Source organism: Toxorhynchites rutilus, chromosome 3 (genome assembly GCF_029784135.1).
Source record: "Toxorhynchites rutilus septentrionalis strain SRP chromosome 3, ASM2978413v1, whole genome shotgun sequence".
Lineage (NCBI taxonomy): Eukaryota > Metazoa > Arthropoda > Insecta > Diptera > Culicidae > Toxorhynchites > Toxorhynchites rutilus.
Genome location: NC_073746.1, coordinates 120,465,226 through 120,486,130, shown reverse-complemented (window position 1 = coordinate 120,486,130; position 20,905 = coordinate 120,465,226). Strand labels below are relative to the sequence as shown.

General features: G+C 35.6%; 1 protein-coding gene across 1 annotated transcript in view; it reads right to left on the bottom strand.

The window, feature by feature from the left end:
• The window catches only part of LOC129777124 (uncharacterized), a 30,328-nt gene extending 16,193 nt beyond the window's left edge, over positions 1-14,135 (bottom strand). The window contains exon 1 of the mRNA XM_055783202.1: positions 14,039-14,135. Coding sequence (XP_055639177.1) covers positions 14,039-14,062 — 24 coding nt within the window. The 5' untranslated portion in view covers positions 14,063-14,135. The remainder of the gene's footprint in view (positions 1-14,038) is intronic.
• Between the last annotated feature and the right edge of the window lie 6,770 nt (positions 14,136-20,905).

The following is a 20,905-nucleotide window of genomic DNA, read 5'->3' as shown; positions in this document are numbered from 1 at the left end:
AACCATATAACACAGCGACCAAATATTTTTCAATTAATTGCTATTAACAGGTGGTTATCGAGTTAGCATTAACCACTGGTGGGCTTTGAGTATCGAGGAAAATCTGGAAAGAACTAATCGTTGCTGAAAAATACTCTGCCAGTTCCCCTGGGAATTGAAAAATGCATTGGTGCGAAAGAGTTTATTCTAATGTTTTCTATCCATATAACACTGCGATCAAATATTTTTCAATTAAGTGCTATTAACAGGTGGTTATCGAGTTAGCATTAACCACTGGTAGTGGACTTCTGGAAGAATCCGGAAAGATATGGCTGCTGCAAAATGATCTGCCAGTTCCCCTTGGAATTGAAAATAACATGCAAGCGAAAGAGTTCATTTTAATGTTTTCTAACCATATAACATTGTGACCAATTACATTTGGTTCTGTGATTTTTCAATCAAGTGCAATTAGCAGGAAAGCTTCCGAAGATTATTCTTCCCCATCAGTAGGATATTTTCGTATCCAATATTGGATGCATAAAACATTGTACCTACAACGTAACGCTCTCGTTTTCGAAGTCCCCCAAATATTCATTTATTCATTCATTCAGAATGGATTCAGATTCGACTTCAAACAAATGATCACTAAATCAACGATAGTCCTACGTCATCGTTGCGGTTATACCATAGATATAACCCACTTCCTGTTTTATCCTAGGACTAATCGTTCTCGAGATATAAACAATTTAATATAAATAAAAAAATGTTTGTGAAATAATAGAAAGTGCCTACTGCTGCTAGACATTACGACTAAGATTTCGACATCGTATAGAAATTTCACTAACATTATTTTCACTATAAAAAAATGGGTGGGTTATATCTATGATATAACCGCAAGGTTGACGTGGTACTATCTTAGCTTAGCAATCAGTTGTTTGTATTGAATAAATTTTTGATTGAATGAAACAATCTCCAAATTCAATTGAATTCAATATATTTGCTTTGTAAGTAAAATAATTTAACATGTAAGGTCAATTCATGCATTGTGATAGATTACGTTTTTCGTTACAAGTGACTTGATTGACAGTTCTTTCACCTTTGGTATGATGCCTAGGACAAAATATGCTAACGGAAGAATAATCAAACGATTATTTTATTTTAAACTAGCTAACCCGGCAAACTTCGTCCCGCCCATTTACTTGATTAATTCTCGAGTAATGCAGAAATTTGTGTTTTATTTGTATGGCAGCCACCCCTAAGAGAGGGGGGAGGGGTATCTAACCACCATAGAAACATTCATTGCACCCTAAAGTTTCCATATGCCTAATTTGGTTTAATTTGCTTGATTAATTCTCGGGTAATGCAAAAATTTGTGTTTCATTTGTACGGCAGCCCCTCTAAGAGAGGGGGAAGGAGTATCTTAACACCATAGAAACATTTATTGCATCCTAAAACCTCCACATGCCAAATTTGGTTTCATTTGCTTGATTAATTCTCGAGTAATGCAGAAATTTGTGTTTCATTTGTATGGCAGCCCCCCCTTTGAGTGGGGGAAGGACTGTCTAACCATCATAGAAACATTTATTGCACCCTAAAACTTTCACATGCCAACTTTTTGTTTCGTTTGATTGATTAATTTCCGAGTAATGCAAAAAATTGTGTTTCATTTGTATGGCAGCCCCCTCTAAGAGAGGGGGAAGCAGTATCTTATCACCATAGAAACATTTATTGCATCCTAAAACCTCCACATGCCAAATTTGGTTTCATTTGCTTGATTAATTCTCGAGTAATGCAGAAATTTGTGTTTCATTTGCATGGCAGCCCCCCCTTTGAGTGGGGGAAGGACTGTCTAACCATCATAGAAACATTTATTGCACCCTAAAACTTTCACATGCCAACTTTGGTTTTGTTTGCTTGGTTAATTTCCGAGTAATGTAGAAATTTGTGTTTCATTTGTATGGCAGCCCCCCCTTAGAGAGGGGGGAGGGGTCTCAAAATATCACGAAAACCTTCCACGGCCCCAAAAACCCCTACATACCAATTTTCATGTCGATCGGTTCAGTAGTTTCCGAGTCTATAAGAATCAGACAGACAGACAGAGATCACTCCATTTATATATATATATATATATATATATATATATATATATATATATATATATATATATATATATATATATATATATATATATATATATATATATATATATATATATATATATATATATATATATATAGATTTCCCTTTGAATTCGCATCTCTCAAATGTACATACTTCTCGAATGAACTTTCGGGTTTGAAGCAAATTGCGATTTTGCTTCAAACCCGAAAGTTCATTCGCCTCTAGTGTCTGCACGATTTTTCCAGGTTCCTAAGTTTAGAAGTCCGTGTTAGGGAAACATATTCTAGTCTGCACATAGGCAAGCGAGTACAAAAGTACTCGCAGTTTGCATTTATTTGCAAAGCCGATTTCCCCAGAAACCTTGGATTTGAAGTATGTGTTAGGCAAACACATTTCAGTCGAAACAAAAATGATCCCGACTTGCATGTATTTGCAATGCCGATTTCCCCAGACACCTTGATTCTGAAGTCTAAATTAGGGAAACACAATTCAGTCGGAACAAAAATACTCCCCTGCACCTGCATGAATTTTCCCATTTCTCCAGACACATTAATTCTGAAGTCTGTGTTAGGGGAACGCATTTCAGCCGGAACGAAAATGCCCCCGATTTGCATTAATTTGCAATGCCGATTTCCTTCAGGCACCTTGGTTTTGAAATCTCTGTTAGGGAACACATTTCGGTGGGAACAAAAAAATTAGTGGGTTATATCTATGATATAACCGCAAGGTTGACGTGGAACTACCATAGCTTAGCAATCATTCGTTTGTATTGATTAAATTCTTGATTGAATGAAACAGTTTCCAAATTCAATTGAGTTCAATATATTTGCTCTGTGAGTGAAAAAAATGAACCAATGCCGCGTAAAGTCAATTCATTTATTGTGATTGATTGTTCTTCGTTACAAGTAAATTTAATGACGGACCTTTTACGTTTGGTATGATGACTAGAACAAAATATATGTACGGAAGAATTATCAAACGTTTGATGAACCAGCCTAAGGCTGAAAATCTTTCCAATAAAGACAACAAAAAATTATCAAACGATTATTTTATTTTACATTTCCCTCTGAAGTTTACATCCCAAAAGTGTACATACTTCTCGAATCTCGAATTTGCTTGAAACTGGGAAGTTCATTCGCTTCTAGTGGCTGCACGATTTTCCCAGGTTCCTAAGTTTAGAAGATCATGTTAGGACAGACATATTCCACTCTGCACAAAGGCAAGCGAGGACAAAAGTACTCGCAGTTTGCATTTATTTGCAGTGCCGATTTCCCCAGAAACCTCGGTTTTGAAGTCTGTGTTAGGGAAACACATTTCAATCGGAACAAAAATACCCCCGATTTGTATGAATTCGCAATGCCGATTTCCCCACGCTCCATGGATTTGAAGTCTGTGTTAGGGAAACACATTCCAGTCGGAACAAAAATACCCCCGACTTGCATTAATTTTTGAAATACCGATTTCTCCAGGCACCTTGGTTTAGAAATCTCTATTAGGGAACACATTTCGGTGGGAACAAAAGCTCCCCCTACTTTCGTGTGTTCTTCTTCTTCTTTTTGGCTTTAAGAGGGTTTAAACTTTTCAGTTCACTCGCCTCTAGGCTCTTTCGTGTGTTTGCAATGCCGATTCCGCTGCTTGGTTTTAAAGTCTGTGTTAGGGAACATTTTTCGATGAGAACAAAAGTTCCCCTACTTTCATGTATTTGCAATGTCATTTCCCCAAGGCTGCTTGGTTTTGATGGCTGTGTTAGGGAAACCGTAAATCGGGCCAATCAAAACAATGCAGTTAGGGCGTTTAGATAACGCCTAATATTTTACAGTTATTCAATTGTTTATCTAATGAAAAACAACATTTTGTTAGTTGCGATAGATGCGTAGAAATATTCCCTATCAAGTGATGCAAACATCTCTCCTATCCAGTACGAAATGTTCGAGCTATAAGCATTCGAAATCTTTCATTTTTTCCTGCATGTTCTATGTTTAGGTTTTCATTTTACCCTCCATATATTCCGGTTAGACGTAGTCCCACGTCAAAAACTCCTCCTACTTTCATGTGTTAGCGATGCCGATTTCTCCAACGCTGCTTGGTTTTGAAGTCTTTGTTAGGGAACACATTTCGGTGAAAACAAAAGCCCTCCTACTTTCATGTATTTGCAATGTCTATTTCCCCTAGGCTGCTTAGTTTAGATGGCTGTGTTGGGGAAACCGTAAATCGGGCCAATCGAAACGAGGCAGTTAGGGAGTTTAGATAACGCTTAACATTCTAGAGTTATTCAATTGTTTATCTAATGAAAAAAAAACATTTTATTAATTGCAATAGACGCGTAGAAATGTTCCCTATCAATTGATGCAAACTTCTTTCCGATCCAGTAAGAAATGTTCGAGTTATAAGCATTCGGAATTTTTCATTTTTTCCTGCATGTTCTGTGTTTAGGTTTTCATTTTACCCCTTGTATATTCCGGTTAGACGTAATCCCACGTCAAAATGGTTAGGGGAAATCAGCGTAAAATCGACACTCCCTGATTTTTCCTGTTAGCAACAATATGTTGCAAATTTTTCGATGTCCAGGGTTACCATCTGTCGTGATGTAGCAGGACATGACCTGATTTTGAGATATTTTTGGGTCGTTCTGATTTATTTTCATGTTTTAGCATTTGTGCTGATTTTCATGAGAAATTCAACTTTGCTGACGAATCATACTTTTTTTGTATTACGTTCGTGAGTACAGATGACTCAAATTTCACTAGCGTGTAAAATGTGACAGTTACATTTTTTAGAAGATCTCTCATCTGTTTTCATGTGTTTAATCTGAATATTCCAAGGTGATGGAAGAATTTTTCTATTTTTTATATTAACAATACAAATTAGGGTGCACAGTGACAGTGTCAGTATGTAGCGCCACCGGAGCGTTTTTTTCATTGCGTATTTATTTTTTCGTAATTAAATTTATTGTGAGGCCAATGTAATGGGAGTAAAATTCTCATATAACAATTGGTGGAAACAGGTTTGCTTGCGAGAGATAGCCGCTTCTGACAGCGGGTCGGTGACCGACTCGGATTGCATAACCTCGTTATTCTCGGTAGATGGGGACTTCGCCCCCCATTACTTTACCTTCAGAATAAAGTTTATAGCTAGAAAATAAACTCATAAAAATTACGCTCCGTTGACGTTAATACGTAAGTACCGCAGCATTTTTAATTTTCCTCAATCTGTTTGTGCTCATACATTTTAACATTATACTTCATACTTTTGTTTTACATTTTGTGTAATTCTTACTGACTATTTTTTATGCATGGCTACATTATTTTTGGGAGCTAGAATTCATCGCATAGTTTTTGTTCCTATTCTATTTCTTAGTTTTGTTTTGTTCAAATTGTATTCTGAAAACAATCGTTCAACGGTTTTCTGAGGAATGCGGCAGAATCATAAATGTTGAAATAATATTTCCCAATTTGGGAAAAGCAAAACTATTGTCATTCCTTCTTGGTGATGAAATTTTACCCCAAAAGAAACTAGCATCCTTGCGTTCGTTTACAGCGAAGTCAGTAAAATCCAGATTTCGGATCTCCCTAAACTGATTATTGATCTCCTAAATATAATTTCGATGGCAAATATTCGGAAGACTTTGTAGAAGGAGAACAATTGACATATGTTTCCTTTCTATGACATTAGTTGAATCTATATTCGTCATGTTGATACTCAAAGGATCATTGAAACTAATTCGTTTAGCAAAGTGCAATGTAAAACCTTATCGAATCTCCCTAAATGCATTATCGATTTTTTGTAGAAGGGGAACAATATATATATGCTTCCTTTCTACGGCAATAGTTGAATCAATGATCGCCACGTTGATTATTGAAGGACCATTCAATTTAAAAAGTTTTAGAACTTGATTGTAGAGTGTAATGTAAAACTTCATCGAATCGGTATTTAAATCAGCTACGGCGTTGTGTGAAATTTTACATACTGACAAATATTCGTTGATCAACATTTCGATAGCAGCACCTGCATGAACGTTATCCAAATTGACATTATTTTGCTGATAGAACTGAATATCAATAAAAAAGAGGCAAATTAGTGAGAAAACACCGTACCGTATTTTTGTGTGCTTATACTAGATACAAGAACAAAAAAAATTGGAGGAACAGAGTGCGAAGTTGGACATTTTAAGTGATTTTTGACATGCTGTAACTTCGTGAAAAATCAACGCATATCAATGGGATGTGCATCATTTTGAAGGTAATAGAATATCTAATGTACATATTTTTATCTTGGTGTGTAGGTGTAGTGGGCAACAACATCGGGAAGAAATGAAAAATCGATTTTTTTCAAGAATATTCTGGACTAACACAATTTTTTGCTAACCAATTAAACAGCAAATCTAATTAACCTTATCAACTAGCTTTTATTTGGTTGCAATAACGTTTCTGTAGGACCTTTCCACACAGAGATATTTCAGTTTGAATGAAAAATTATCCCTTCCTCTTTGATGATGAATAATTCAATAAACAACCATCGCACCGCAAATATTTAGATTTTTGGCCACGATTCAAAAAAGTGCCAATAACAGGATTTTTATAGTGCTTTATAAAATCCACTGTAATTCTGCAAATATCGCAGTAAGTTCTAATGGAGGCTAATTTTTAGCCTAGTGTATTCCCTAAACATCTGTGAACGTTTCATATTGACACGTTCAGCCGATTTTTCAAAGTTTGGAAAAAATAGAGGAGCATTTAATCACAAGTCATATCAGAACTACGAAATCCTACGCGACTCTTAGAATGAACGAATCGTAACATTCATCTTTATGAGTTTGTGGGTGGAGAGTGCGTGTATGTGTGTGAGTATCATCACTCCTTACAATATTTGTACCTACAAACCCATGAAAACGAAAGTTACGAATCGTTCGTTCTGAGAGTCGCGTAGGATTTTGTACTTCTGATACGGTTTGCGATTCAATGCTCCTCTAATTTACTCCAAACTTTGAAATACAGCTATTTTATTCAGAATTTTAATAACACATGTTTTGGAGAAATATAAATTTTAAATGTCCAAATTTATTTTCAATGAATTTTTTTTACAAAAAAAATGCTTGAATTCTAAATAATTTCCTACATTTCATTCTTTAATCAACATTTTGCAGATCTTATAGTTTTTAAATTAAGATTTTCTGAAACAAGGTTGAAAAAAAGTTTCAAAAAATTTCTCACACAAAATCTATCAGAATGAAGTGTTAGAAATTATTCACGTTTTCATTAAAAAATATCAAATTATTGAAAAAAAACTCATTGAAAATTTTTTTTTTAAATTAAAATTCATTTTTTATGAAAACATAGTTTCTGAAAAATGAAATGAATTCTGAAAAAGTAGATATGAATTTCCAACAAATCACCCATATATCGGAAGATGGGCACTTTTACACGGTTAATGTTTCTCGAACAAAAATTACTATTAACGTTTAATTCGTGACATTTTTATCATCGCGATTTACATGCTGTGCTAATTTTTTTCTTCTTAATAGAAATCAAGAACATGTCAAACGCGAGAATTTACACACAAAAATGTTATGAGTAAAACATTATTTTTTCAGGAGTATAAAGACAAAAATGTCTTATATTCCAGAAACTATAAAAGATAGAAAGCTGATGTCTTCGACAAAACTTTATATTTCAATAAGATCTAAAACTTTGTCGATAGTGTATTCGCTATCTTGACCATAAACCATAAACAAAATTAGGATTAGTTGTTATTTTTCAAAGAAAACATAAAAAAGTTGTTGTTAGAAAACTTTTTCCCTGTGCAAATGCTCAGCTTCCGATGGACAACTTACTTGAAATTGTAGGGGCCACTCATATGTTTTTTTTTGGGAATTAAAAAAAAATTTAGAGAAAAATCAATTTTAATTTTTGAAATATTTTTTTTCACTGCATTTTTTTTACAAAAACTTTTGGTATTTTTTAATAAAAATTTCAACAATTTCCTACAATTTATCCTATGACCAGAATTTTGTAGGTATTATGGTTTTTGAGCTAAATTTTTTTTTTTGTTAGAGATCAAGAAAGTTTGTTTGCCCTTTTCAAAAAGTGATCTAATCCTTTCTTGAAAATTTCAAGCATGAAAAGCTGCTTAAAAAAGTCATGTGTACACACCCACAACGTTTCACTGCTATCTGATATGGTGCTGCCAACGGCCAGTCTTGTTAGCATGAAATTCGTCATATGTGACTCATATGACATCATATAAATTTAATTTGTAAAGGGTGTGTCACATCAAATTGCATCACGGAAAAAATGCTGTAAAAATTTAATTTTTAGGAATTATATCTTCAGCTTTCGCTTATAGTCAGATAAGAGTGTATAGATCAAGTTGGCCATGCTTCACTGTCAATTTTTCGTAAATTTGGAAAAATGTCGTCGAATGAAAAAGAGCGTCGTGAATTAATCCTGCGCACTCATTTCGAGAATCCGGAGTAGTCAAATCGGGACATCGGTAAGATGCTGGGAATCGTCCAATCCACGGTCAGCAGAGTACTAAAACGATACTTCGAGAACCTAACCATCGACCGGAAGGTGAAGAACGGCAAAAATGGATGCTCCGCCAGTGAAAAAGATCACAAGCGCGTAGTTAAGCAGTTTAGACGTGATCCGAGAAGTTCGGTCCGACATGTCGCCAATAAGCTGAATTTGTCAAGTTCATTCGTCCAGCGGACCAAGCAGCGGGAGGGCCTGCGTATATACAAGGTTCAGAAGGCTCTTAACCGCGACGGAAGGCAAAACATGGTGGGGAAGACGCGAGCCCGGAAGCTGTACACCGAAATGCTGACGAAGCTGCATTGCCTGGTAATGGACGACGAAACCTACGTCAATGCGGACTTTCGTCAGCTGCCGGGCCTGTTGTTCTTCTCCGCAGAGGACAAATTCAGCGTTCCGGAGGAGATTCGCAAGCAGAAACTATCCAAGTTTGCCAAAAAGTACATGGTGTAGCAAGCGATCTGCTCTTGCGGAAAGCGGAGCGCCCCCTTCGTGATGACCGGCACGGTAAACGGGCAGGTTTACCTTAAGGAGTGCCTACAGAAGCGCTTACTACCACTATTGAAGCAGCACGAGGGCCCGACCATCTTCTGGCCGGATCTCGCTTCGTGCCACTATTCAAAGGACGTGTTGGAGTGGTACGAAGCCAACGGGGTCACCTTCGTGCCAAAGGAAATGAACCCGCCCAACGCGCCGGAGCTTCGCCCAGTAGAGAAATATTGGGCGATTATGTTGCAGGCCCTCCGGAAGAACCCAAAAGTTGTCAAATCGGAGGCGGACTTCAAGAGAAAATGGATTTCTGTTAAAAAAAAACTACAACCTGACGTTGTACAGAACCTTATGGACGGGGTAAAGAGGAAGGTGCGAGCATACGGGCTTGGGCTCGAAGTATGAATAAAAAGAAAATGCCAAAAGTTGTTTAATAGTTTTTATTTTACTGTCTAAAATTTTCAAAAGGATCGGTCTACTGGGCGAATTTCTACAGCGTTTTTTCCGTGATGCAATTTGATGTGACACACCCTTTAAAAGCATATCCAGAATGTGTCTCATAAAGTGCATATCGCATACAATGTGTTTAATATGCTCAATTTCAAAAAATAATAATAGTTTGATCATAATACTCATAATAGTAAGAGTTACAGGTGTCCTGATTTTTAGCTCCGACAGATGGTGACGTCACAGATTTTGTTTATGCTTTTACTTTTACTTTTCTTATAGTAATACAGTACACAAGAGAAGAATTGTTGTTAAAAGTAAAAATAATTGAATAAAAATGAACCAACTACATGTTTCCATTAATTGATGCTAGTGTTAAGAATCATAAGGGCCCAACTGACATTTTGGCAGGAACTGGAATTTCAGCATTATTGAGGTGTTTCAAATTTAATTATAATTTTACTTCTCGTCAAATGTTAAGTTTTTTTTTATCCTTAATATTATTTGTACTTTTTATTCCATTAAAATAACTAAAAATACAAATTACACAAACTACAATATTTATCAATCAAGTTCAATCAAAAGGCAAAAAACCAAGATCAATGCATATGAATCAATTAAACATACTTCGGTTGTCGCGCTTCATTTTTCTTGTTTTTTAAAGTTTTTCCGTATTCATTTTTTTAGATAGAAAAAACATAGGTACTTACGTATTTTTGGAGCTATAAAAAAAAACCTATGTCGAAATTGCGATATTTTCGTAGAACGCTACCAGGGCGCAAACTTTGGACACTATTTATACAAAAATCAAATTTCGGACAGATGGAATTAAAATTTTTGGACACTTTATTTTGTGATTTTTTGAACAAAAATTACACTACATTTGATTATATTTTATAGTCAACTTCGAAACACTTACCAAGCAATCACGATAACCTGATAACGATGACGAGAGCTGATGAAACACGAGAGAAATTTAAATATTGATGAAGGGGTAAATTCTACGTGCTCAAGCTAAGCAAACGTCAAACACAAACGATAATGAGTATTGCAGTTGTATTATTTCCTACTATGTAATAATTCAAATATAATGCTCAAATAAAGTCATAGTGAAACCAAGGGATTACCCTCAAGAATCAATTGTGATATTAATTTTATAGTTATATCATCAGTGCATTAAGCATTTCAAGATATTAGAACAAAGTGTCCGAAATATGATATTGTCCGAAATATGATTCAGAACGGTAAATGGGGAAGAAGTCGTAAGATTTTTTTCACGCAAAATGCAATTGAAAAATAAATTTGATTGACTCCGCATGAGACGAAAAATGTTCCCCTTGCGTTCAAGTTTTGAAAGAATGAAATGTTCTATACCCTAATTGTGAAAATAAAGTAATTACAATTGTGTACAAGAGATAAACTTCTATGAAGCTCATCTAAAATCCTAACATAATAGACATTGGAATACTAATTTTGAAATCAAGGAAAAAATAATACATTTCAGTTCGTGACATGCGTTGTTTTTTTTAAATGAACGTAATGTGAAAAATATTATTTGCAAATATGTAATTTGATTCTGTATATCCTCTTCCAACGTTATTCGTTGACACATTCAATTTTGTACCATTTGAATAACTGACTGGTATGCCTGGTATGTGGTTACTAATAAAATCAAAGTTTAACACAACCAAAACCCGTGCGTCTTCCCACCTTCCCACCTATCCATCTCATTTACAAACTTGTCCTTTCTTACGTTTCGAGTAACGAGTGTTTTTTGAGCTACAAATATACTCAACAGAAAAATAGAGGAGCAGAGTGCGAAGTCGAAAATTTTAAGTGATTTTTGACATACTGTAACTTCGTGAATAATCAACGCATATCGGATGTACATCATTTTGAATAATTCATCATCAAAGGCATAGGGGTAATTTTTCATTCAAATCACTGCATGGAAAGATCCTACAGGAACGTTCTAGGAACCAAAAAAATCTGGTTAGTTGGATTTCCTGTTGAATTGGTTAATAAAAAATTGTATTAGTCCAAAAAATCTTTAAAAAACAGAAGAAAAATCGATTTTTCATTTCTTCCCGATATTATTGCCCACTACACCTACACACACCAAGATAAAAATATGTACGTAAAACATTCTAATGCCCGATATGCGTTAATTTTTCACGAAGTTCCAACATGTCAAAAAATCACTCAAAATTTCCGACTTCGCACTCTGTTCCTCTAATTTTTTTGTCGAGTGTTTTTGAATTATTTAGTTCCTTTCTTATGTAAGATTTCTCAACGGTGGATTAATTTGTTTTTATTCTTATGAATGAACTATTGACAAATTTCATGCCAACTCGACTGGCCGTTGGCAGCACTATTTCAGATAGCAGTGAAAAGTTGTGGGTGTAAAGACATGGGTGATTAAGGCAACTGTGCATACTTGAAATATTCGAAAAATAATTAGACTACTTTTAGGAAAAAGCCAAATTTATTTTTTAATTTTTTCCAAAAATTTATAACATAACTATGACTATGATAACTATGATACCTACAACATTCTTGTCAAAATATGAAATGTAGGAAATTATTTAAATTTTCACAAAATATACCAAAAGTTTTTTGGAAAGAACTTTTGCTGACAAAAAAGTTATTTTTAAAATTAAAATTCATTTTTCTCAAAATTGTATTTTTTTTTAAATTCCCAAAAATATATATATGAATAGCCCTTAAAATTTTCAACAAATCGTCCATACATCTGAAGATGGGCACTTTTACAGGGAAAAAGTTTTTCGAGCAACAACTTTTTTATGTTTTCTTTGAAAAAAATACAACTAATCCTAATTTTGTTTAAAGTCAAGATAGCGTTATGGTGTATTCGACAAAGTTTTAGATCTTATTGAAATCTGAACTTTTGTCGAAGACGTCAACATTCTGTCTGTTATTGTTTTTGGAATATAAGTTATTTTTGTATCAAGAATCCTGAAAAAAATAATGTTTTGCTCGTAACATTTTTGTGTGTAAATTCTCACGTTTGACATGTTCTTGACATGTTTCTAAATAGAGTTTTCTCTTAGCTCTTAGCAGATCATGCAAATTGCGATAATTTATACATAAAAATGTAACGAACAGAACATTAATTACTTCCATTCAACCGGTGACTGTAAGGACGTAGCCGGCGTCGTTCTTGATTTTCGAAGTTCGAATCACCTAAAATTTGACCATGAGAAAGGATTGCTACTTCCAACACACCATTCTGTGTTCTTTGTGCAATTTCAATCACGGAGAGCAACTATGAAATGTAAAGTCTAGTCAACCTTAAGCTCCCTGTTATTATTCAGTGAATCATTACTGTGATAATAATTGGGAACATCATATCCAACACAGAAATAAAATCCGACTAGTCAAAATGTACTAATAGTCAAGTATGAGTTACGTTTTATTGAAAACTGAGTTATTAAATAATATAGACTAACTCCTTGAAAGTATTTTAGATTGAGTGTATTGAAGATTGATAAATCCAGGATAGCTGGGAAGTAAAGTTATCGCATTACTTTCGTTTTTCCTGACTAGAATTGTGGTCATGCGTATTCTAGAGCTTGCCACTCCAGAATACATTCAAGGTGTGTTTATTACCATAAGAAGTCTCAACTAAGTATTAATAAGTTAATACCTACACTAAGACGGCAAAAAATCCTCTTGGAACGTTCATGAAGATCTCAACCAAATACTAATTAATAAAATTACACATATTATGTTTTGAAGGTGAAGTAGCACTTGTCATTGAAGATGATAGAGATAAGATGACACTCATATTTTCTACAATTTCAACGTACCGGAAATTAATGTTTATGTAGATTGATAACATTCATGTGAATTATCGTCTTGGAAGAAAAAACTTGGAACGAATCGGATCAGTCAAACACTAGCATCGGCAGCGGCCGGCAAACTGTTTGACGCAGTGCAGGTGCAGTCATATCAAGCAGCTAAACGTAGCGTGCAGATATACCTAATGTGAATGCACGGTTTAATGTTTTGCATTTATGCGCTAAATAATAAACAATTCAAAAACTGTTCGCGTTTTTCTTCGTCACTTTAGTTGTTTAGTTTGAACATGATAGAGCATAATCGAAAACAAACCGGCTGGAAACGATCAACTTAACATTGTTCCTTTTCCACAACAATCTATTCGGCAGTTACTTAATATTTCTTGGAAACACCGATATACATATTACACTTCTCCCCAACACGGAATGTAACACTTTCCATAGTACCATTTTCAATGGCTTCACAATAATTGGAATAGCAAATCATCCGTGATTACATAACACCGTGTCCATATCTTCACTCAATTGTGTGAATTGTTTTCTCAAACATATTTGATTTGTCGCCAAATCTCGTTCGTTCACTTAATTCTCCGGCTAGGGACTTTTCAAAATATATTGTTCATGAAAAAAGAAAGAAATGCATCCACTGACCACAAGATTCCATCGGGGCTTCATGATTCCCGAAGCTTTGAGATTTCACTCGCCGCAAACACTAGGGACACGGATCCTCTCCGAGGAGGTTTTTGACACTGACTGGCAATTGTTTACATCCGCTACTATTTAATATATAAAACCAAGCGGCTTTACCACCTCTAACGCAAAACTTCGAAAATCCCAACTCCGTCCAAAGAGGGCGAAGCTTTTCTCCGAAAGTGAGAGTGAATGTGGATATCCTCCCATCGGCTTAGTGGGATTGGTGGAGCGAACACGTGGGTCAGTGAGAGCTTTCACTCTCCGCCGGAATATGCGCGCCAAAGTTTAAGAGTTGCGCGCCTTTGGCATGACGTCTTCTTGATCTACATATACCTTAGTTCACTCTCCGAGCATGGATTAGGCCAGGTGAGTATTGTGAGAGAAAACTATGTGACGAATGTGGCTTACACGTGAGGCGTACGAAAAAAAAACAAACAAACGCGCAAAATACAAACGATACTGTTAATGATGGGACCGGTTTATCGCTTGTTTTGCCGCCAGTGGTGTATTCTGTGGGTGTTTAGAAGGGCGTTTTCTATCTTATATCGTGTAACTAATAAAAAACTTCTGTCCAAATGGACTGTAGATAATAATGAAGATCATATTTTTGATATATCTTCCAAAATTTGTATGATGTAAAATGTAAAATTTGTAGCTCAGGTCCAAAATATTGTTATTTCAAAGTTTATAAATCATTGTACCAACCAAAAAAAAGCGCTTACGATGGAAAAAAACTTGTATCAAGGAAGAGGGATCTGATGGAATGATGGATGGGAAACATTATATTGGGTGTACAAGTGTGTTTTGAAATATTTTACTTTGGAATCAACAAGCAATGGCTTGTTGTGCCACTCTTAAACCTTTGGCAAGTTCCCCTTAAGAATAATAATATGGTCCAATATCGCCTCCAGTTCATTGTCTTCTATCGATGCAGGTTGCAGGTAAAAAATCTGGGGTGACATTGCGCATTTCGAAACGAGTAACTCGTGTCGAGATAACTCAAACTCGAATCGAATCGATTTTTGTATTATGTATTTTTTTCGTGTGATTATTTTCAGTGTATTAGATTTCGAGCAAAATTTGTCTCGAAGAGAAACGTCAAATTTTTGGGTTTGTAAACAAAGCAAACTTCACGACTATTGCAAATATCAATGCCGAAAACCAAATTTAATTTGATATTATATTAGAATTGTGATTAAAAATAAAAGATCGCGAAAATTTGACGATAGCGATAGTGAAGAAAAGAGCTAATTCCACAGATGCGAGAGTTGAGGGAGAAAAGTGACTCTCTTTCGCGTTTTTTTTTATCCTATTTATTTATTTATGAGGCTCATTAGCATTTTATCTGTAACAGAACCGGGTTTTTATCGTGTACATGTACATATGTTAATGTTTCTATAAATTGTAAATTACACAGTAGTAGTAGTAGCCATTTAGGCGTTAGGTTTTCTGTTCCATTACATTATGGTAAATTACACTGTAGTAGCCATTTTAGGCGTAAGGGTATTCTATCTGTTCTTCCATTGTTCAGCAGACCGGACAGCGGAGACAGTTGATATTGATCATTGTTGGGTTATTTATAGAACAGCAACCCGATGTTTCTTGCAGAGCAGAGCTGTTGTATGGATGAATCGATCTTATTTCGACCGTGGATCGATCTCTATCGCTGATGATGGTTGCGTGGACGTAGTTATTCTATAATAACACAAAGATGGTCAATTGAGGGCCCTGAGTTTGACCTCACGATCGATCGCTTAGTAAGCGAACGCGTAACCAAGTGGCTACGAAGACCCCCCTCTTTCGCGTTGCCGATATAAATGATAATAATTATCTTTTGTTTCAAGGTTTTGGCAGTATATCAGACTTAGTCAAAAAGCATTTCAAAATATTTCGGATACAACCGTGTCCCAAAAAACTTTCAGAAGTACTGCTACTCCCGCAGCTTTGAAATTAGCGGCCGTTTTGAATCTTCTGGCTTCTGGCCGTACCAAATTAATGTAATGAAGGAGAAATTTTTTTACTTGGTATGGCTCAACCAACAGTTTCATCAGTGTTCAATGAAATTATGCTATTTCTGGAAAGAAGTTTATGCGAAAAATGGATCGGATTAGATACATCGTTTAATGAAACAATGTAAAGGGTGTGTCACATCAAATTGCATCACGGAAAAAACGCTGTAGAAATTCGCCCAGTAGACCGATCCTTTTGAAAATTTTAGACAGTAAAATAAAAACTATTAAACAACTTTTGGCATTTTCTTTTTATTCATACTTCGAGCCCAAGCCCGTATGCTCGCACCTTCCTCTTTACCCCGTCCATAAGGTTCTGTACAACGTCAGGTTGTAGTTTTTTTTTAACAGAAATCCATTTTCTCTTGAAGTCCGCCTCCGATTTGACAACTTTTGGGTTCTTCCGGAGGGCCTGCAACATAATCGCCCAATATTTCTTTATTGGGCGAAGCTCCGGCGCGTTGGGCGGGTTCATTTCCTTTGGCACGAAGGTGACCCCGTTGGCTTCGTACCACTCCAACACGTCCTTTGAATAGTGGCACGAAGCGAGATCCGGCCAGAAGATGGTCGGGCCCTCGTGCTGCTTCAATAGTGGTAGTAAGCGCTTCTGTAGGCACTCCTTAAGGTAAACCTGCCCGTTTACCGTGCCGGTCATCACGAAGGGGGCGCTCCGCTTTCCGCAAGAGCAGATCGCTTGCCACACCATGTACTTTTTGGCAAACTTGGATAGTTTCTGCTTGCGAATCTCCTCCGGAACGCTGAATTTGTCCTCTGCGGAGAAGAACAACAGGCCCGGCAGCTGATGAAAGTCCGCTTTGACGTAGGTTTCGTCGTCCATTACCAGGCAATGCGGCTTCGTCAGCATTTCGGTGTACAGCTTCCGGGCTCGCTTCTTCCCCACCATGTTTTGCCTTTCGTCGCGGTTAGGAGCCTTCTGAACCTTGTATGTACGCAGGCCCTCCCGCTGCTTGGTCCGCTGGACGAATGAACTTGACAAATTCAGCTTATTGGCGACATCCCGGACCGAACTTCTCGGATCACGTCTAAACTGCTTAACTACGCGCTTGTGATCTTTTTCACTGACGGAGCATCCATTTTTGCCGTTCTTCACCTTCCGGTCGATGGTTAGGTTCTCGAAGTATCGTTTTAGTACTCTGCTGACCGTGGATTGGACGATTCCCAGCATCTTACCGATGTCCCGATGTGACAACTCCGGATTCTCGAAATGAGTGTACAAGATTAATTCACGACGCTCTTTTCCGTTCGACGACATTTTTCCAAATTTACGTAAAATTGACAGTGAAGCATGGCCAACGTGATCTATACACTCTTATCTCTTTTCCGTTCGACGACATTTTTCCAAATTTACGTAAAATTGACAGTGAAGCATGGCCAACGTGATCTATACACTCTTATCTGTTTATAAAACCAAAGCTGATAATATAATTCCTAAAAATTAAATTTCTACAGCGTTTTTTCCGTGATGCAATTTGATGTGACACACCCTTTAATATTGCTTCAACAAATTCAAAATACCCGGTGTATCGATGGTACTCATAAACCCATTGTAAGGCCTACAGAAAAGGAAACAAATGTACTGCAAATGTGATTCTTATGGTATTTCTTTGTGATTCCATAGTGCTGATATAAAAGTATTGTATTTATACTCACGTACTTGTAGAAATAGACGTCAAAACCAAAGGAAATGCAATTGAAATTTTCTTTGATGTAAGGTTTAGCATTAAAATCAACGTTTCACTAGCATTTTCCCATACGACGATCAATCATTTCTTGTCGAGACATTTGTTCTCGTTTCGAGTTGAAAAATGCTCGAACACAATGTTACGTAATGTCAAACTTTGCTCGAAACTCTACTACTGCCTTGTTCATTTCTCTCGTATCGAGCTCGCTTCGAGATTCAAAATGCCAAAGTGGTCGAAAGGGACAAAAACCACTCGTTTCGAAATGCGAAATGCCACCCCTGATCACTGGGAACGCCGCTGCACAGTGGGGCCGTTTTGAAAAAAGACGGTCAAAAATCTTTTCTCGTCTTACCTTACGTTTTAGAGGTTGGGATCTTCAGAAAAGTTGTTCAGAATCTTGATTTGGATAATTTGACGGTTTAATTTAAACTATTACTAAGTTACAGTGAAAATTATAAAAAAACTAACTGTTTATACTTACGAGATAGTTGAATTATGTCTTCAGCAACATTGTAGAGCTATAAGTTTCATGAAACTTTGCTGAAGATATATAATATCTATCTTCGGTCCTTCAGAGATATAACTGTTTTTCTGGGGAAACTATCTCAAAACTAGTTTTTTCACATAAGTTATACCTAAAAATACATTATATCAACTCAACATGTTTCAAAAAGCTTTAGATAACATGAAAATAAATAACTTTGCTGAAGACACTGTTAGTTTTAAATGACTTCATTGCGATGTACAGTGGTTCCAAATCAAAAATATGTCACTTTTATTCATTGAATTATTCAAAAACGTGCTCGTCTGTGCATCATCACTCAACGTCATTTTGTTCGTCAGGGCTTGGAGTATACGGCAAACTACTATTCGAACTCGGGAACTCTCGGGAACATGCCCTTTTTATACCAATTTTTACAGCGTAATTTACTCAATGCTGCTCGGTTTTCTTCATACTTTATTTACTATTGATGTTTATTTGCATTATATTAATTTATAAATCAATTTCTGATTCTATCTCACTATCAGAGCTCAAATTTGAGTTTTTTTTTGTAGTAGTTTCAGTACTAAGTCTCAAAATTCTAAAAAAAGATATTAAAATTTCATAAACATATATGTTTTTGTACCGTGGAACACTGATAAAATTCTGAAAAAAATCACACATATCTAGAAAAGGCTTATAAACACATTCTAAACTTCAAAATTCAACATGCAGAGAGGTCTGCAATCAGGATGTTTTTGTAAGATTGCTAATGACATCGGACCCTCTGATAAGCAGCTTGCGATAACGAAAATCGAAAAAAGTCCAATTGCTATCACCAGCTGCAATAAAACTACTGCAAAAACACTCAAATTTGAGCTATAATAGTGAGATAGAATCAGAAATTGACTTAAAAATTAATATAATGCAAATAAACATCAATAGTAGATGAAGTATGAAGAAAACAGAGCACAATTGAGTAAATTGCGCTTTAAAATTGGTATAAAAAGTGATGTTCCCGAGTGTTTCCGAATAGTAGTTTGCCGTATACTCCAAGCCCTGACGAACAAAATGACGTTGAGTGTTGATGCACAGACGTGCACATTTTTGAATAATTCAATGAATAAAAGTGACATATTTTTGATTTGTAGCCACTGTACATCGCAATGGTGTCATTTAACACTAACAGTGTCTTCAGCAAAGTTATGTATTTTCATGTAATCTGAAACTTTGTGAAACATGTTGAGTTGATATAATGTATTTTAGGTATAACTTAAGTGAAAAAAATTGTTTTGGAATGGTTTCCTCAGAAAAACAGTTATATCTATGAAGGACTAATAGATAGATATTATGTATCTTCAGCAAAGTTTCATGAAATTTATAGCTCTATAATGTTGCTGAAGGCATAACTCAACTATCTCGTAAGTATAACAAGTTAGTTTTTTTTAAATTTTTACTGTAACTTAGTAAGAGTTTAAATGAAACCGGTAGATTATCCAAATTAACATTTTGAACAACTTTTCCAAAGACACCCAACCTCTAAAATGTAAGGTAAGGCGAGAAACGATTTTTGACTCCAGTGTATAACGTTTCAGATTTCGTAAAACGTGATAGATAATTTTCAATATTTAATTCAATTTATACATTTCACAATTGCAAATCTTATTCACTCTTGCGAGCATGGCAAATTGTTTTTTTTGACATAGTACTATGTCTTTGATTTCTATATAGGGGGGTAGGTAACACTATGAAAAATGTAACGATTCATTAAGAGTTTTCAAATGCATATAACTCAAAATCGTTATTGCGACATATGTTGTGTTGTATGTCATTGGACTGGAAATTTATCCAGCATTTTTTTTTTGCTTAAGACATGAACAGTGAATATAGTAAAAAAAGTTAATAATTTGACAATTGAAATGGATATGTTTTTTCGATTTTACTAGCCACTCGTTTTTTCCCACAACGCAACGAGCAATCTTTTTGCCTACAATTCGGCGTTAATTCTCAATGTAATTAGATGCGTATTATGAATTATTCTCAATTTGCCGATAATAGACATTTATCAGTTGTCAGAATCAATGGAGGGATGATCTAGGAATGATCTTGAAGATGATATTGTATAATTTCACTCTATACTCCCCACAGATTTGACGGGAGCCTGGCTCAAAAGATTAAACGTTGATCGAGATTTTATTAGATTGAAGTTCAGGTTGTTGTCCAATCAATTCGTGCTCAATTCACGTTTTATCGCGTAGGTCTTGCTACTAACAATTTATGAAATTGTGTGTCCAGAATGTCATTATATCGAGCATATTGTTTGGTTATGTAAAAATGCAACTAATGAATTTAATTGGCTGCTGATTTAGAAGTTCGAAAGGTGAGTATACACGCATATTTTTCAGGGCTTCCATTTGATGTATCAAAAAAGAAAAAAAATACAGATTTTGAACCACGAAAAAACAATGAAAACAAATGTTGTCTGGAAGGTCGAAAAATAGTGAATTTTCGAGATTTTCTTTCGGACGTTAGGAATAAAGTTAAGTGTTCGGGTATTTTTGTTATTGTATATTTGAAGATGTATTTTCCATTTTTTGAGTGCATAATGTTTATAACGCTGTTGACGGTCGGA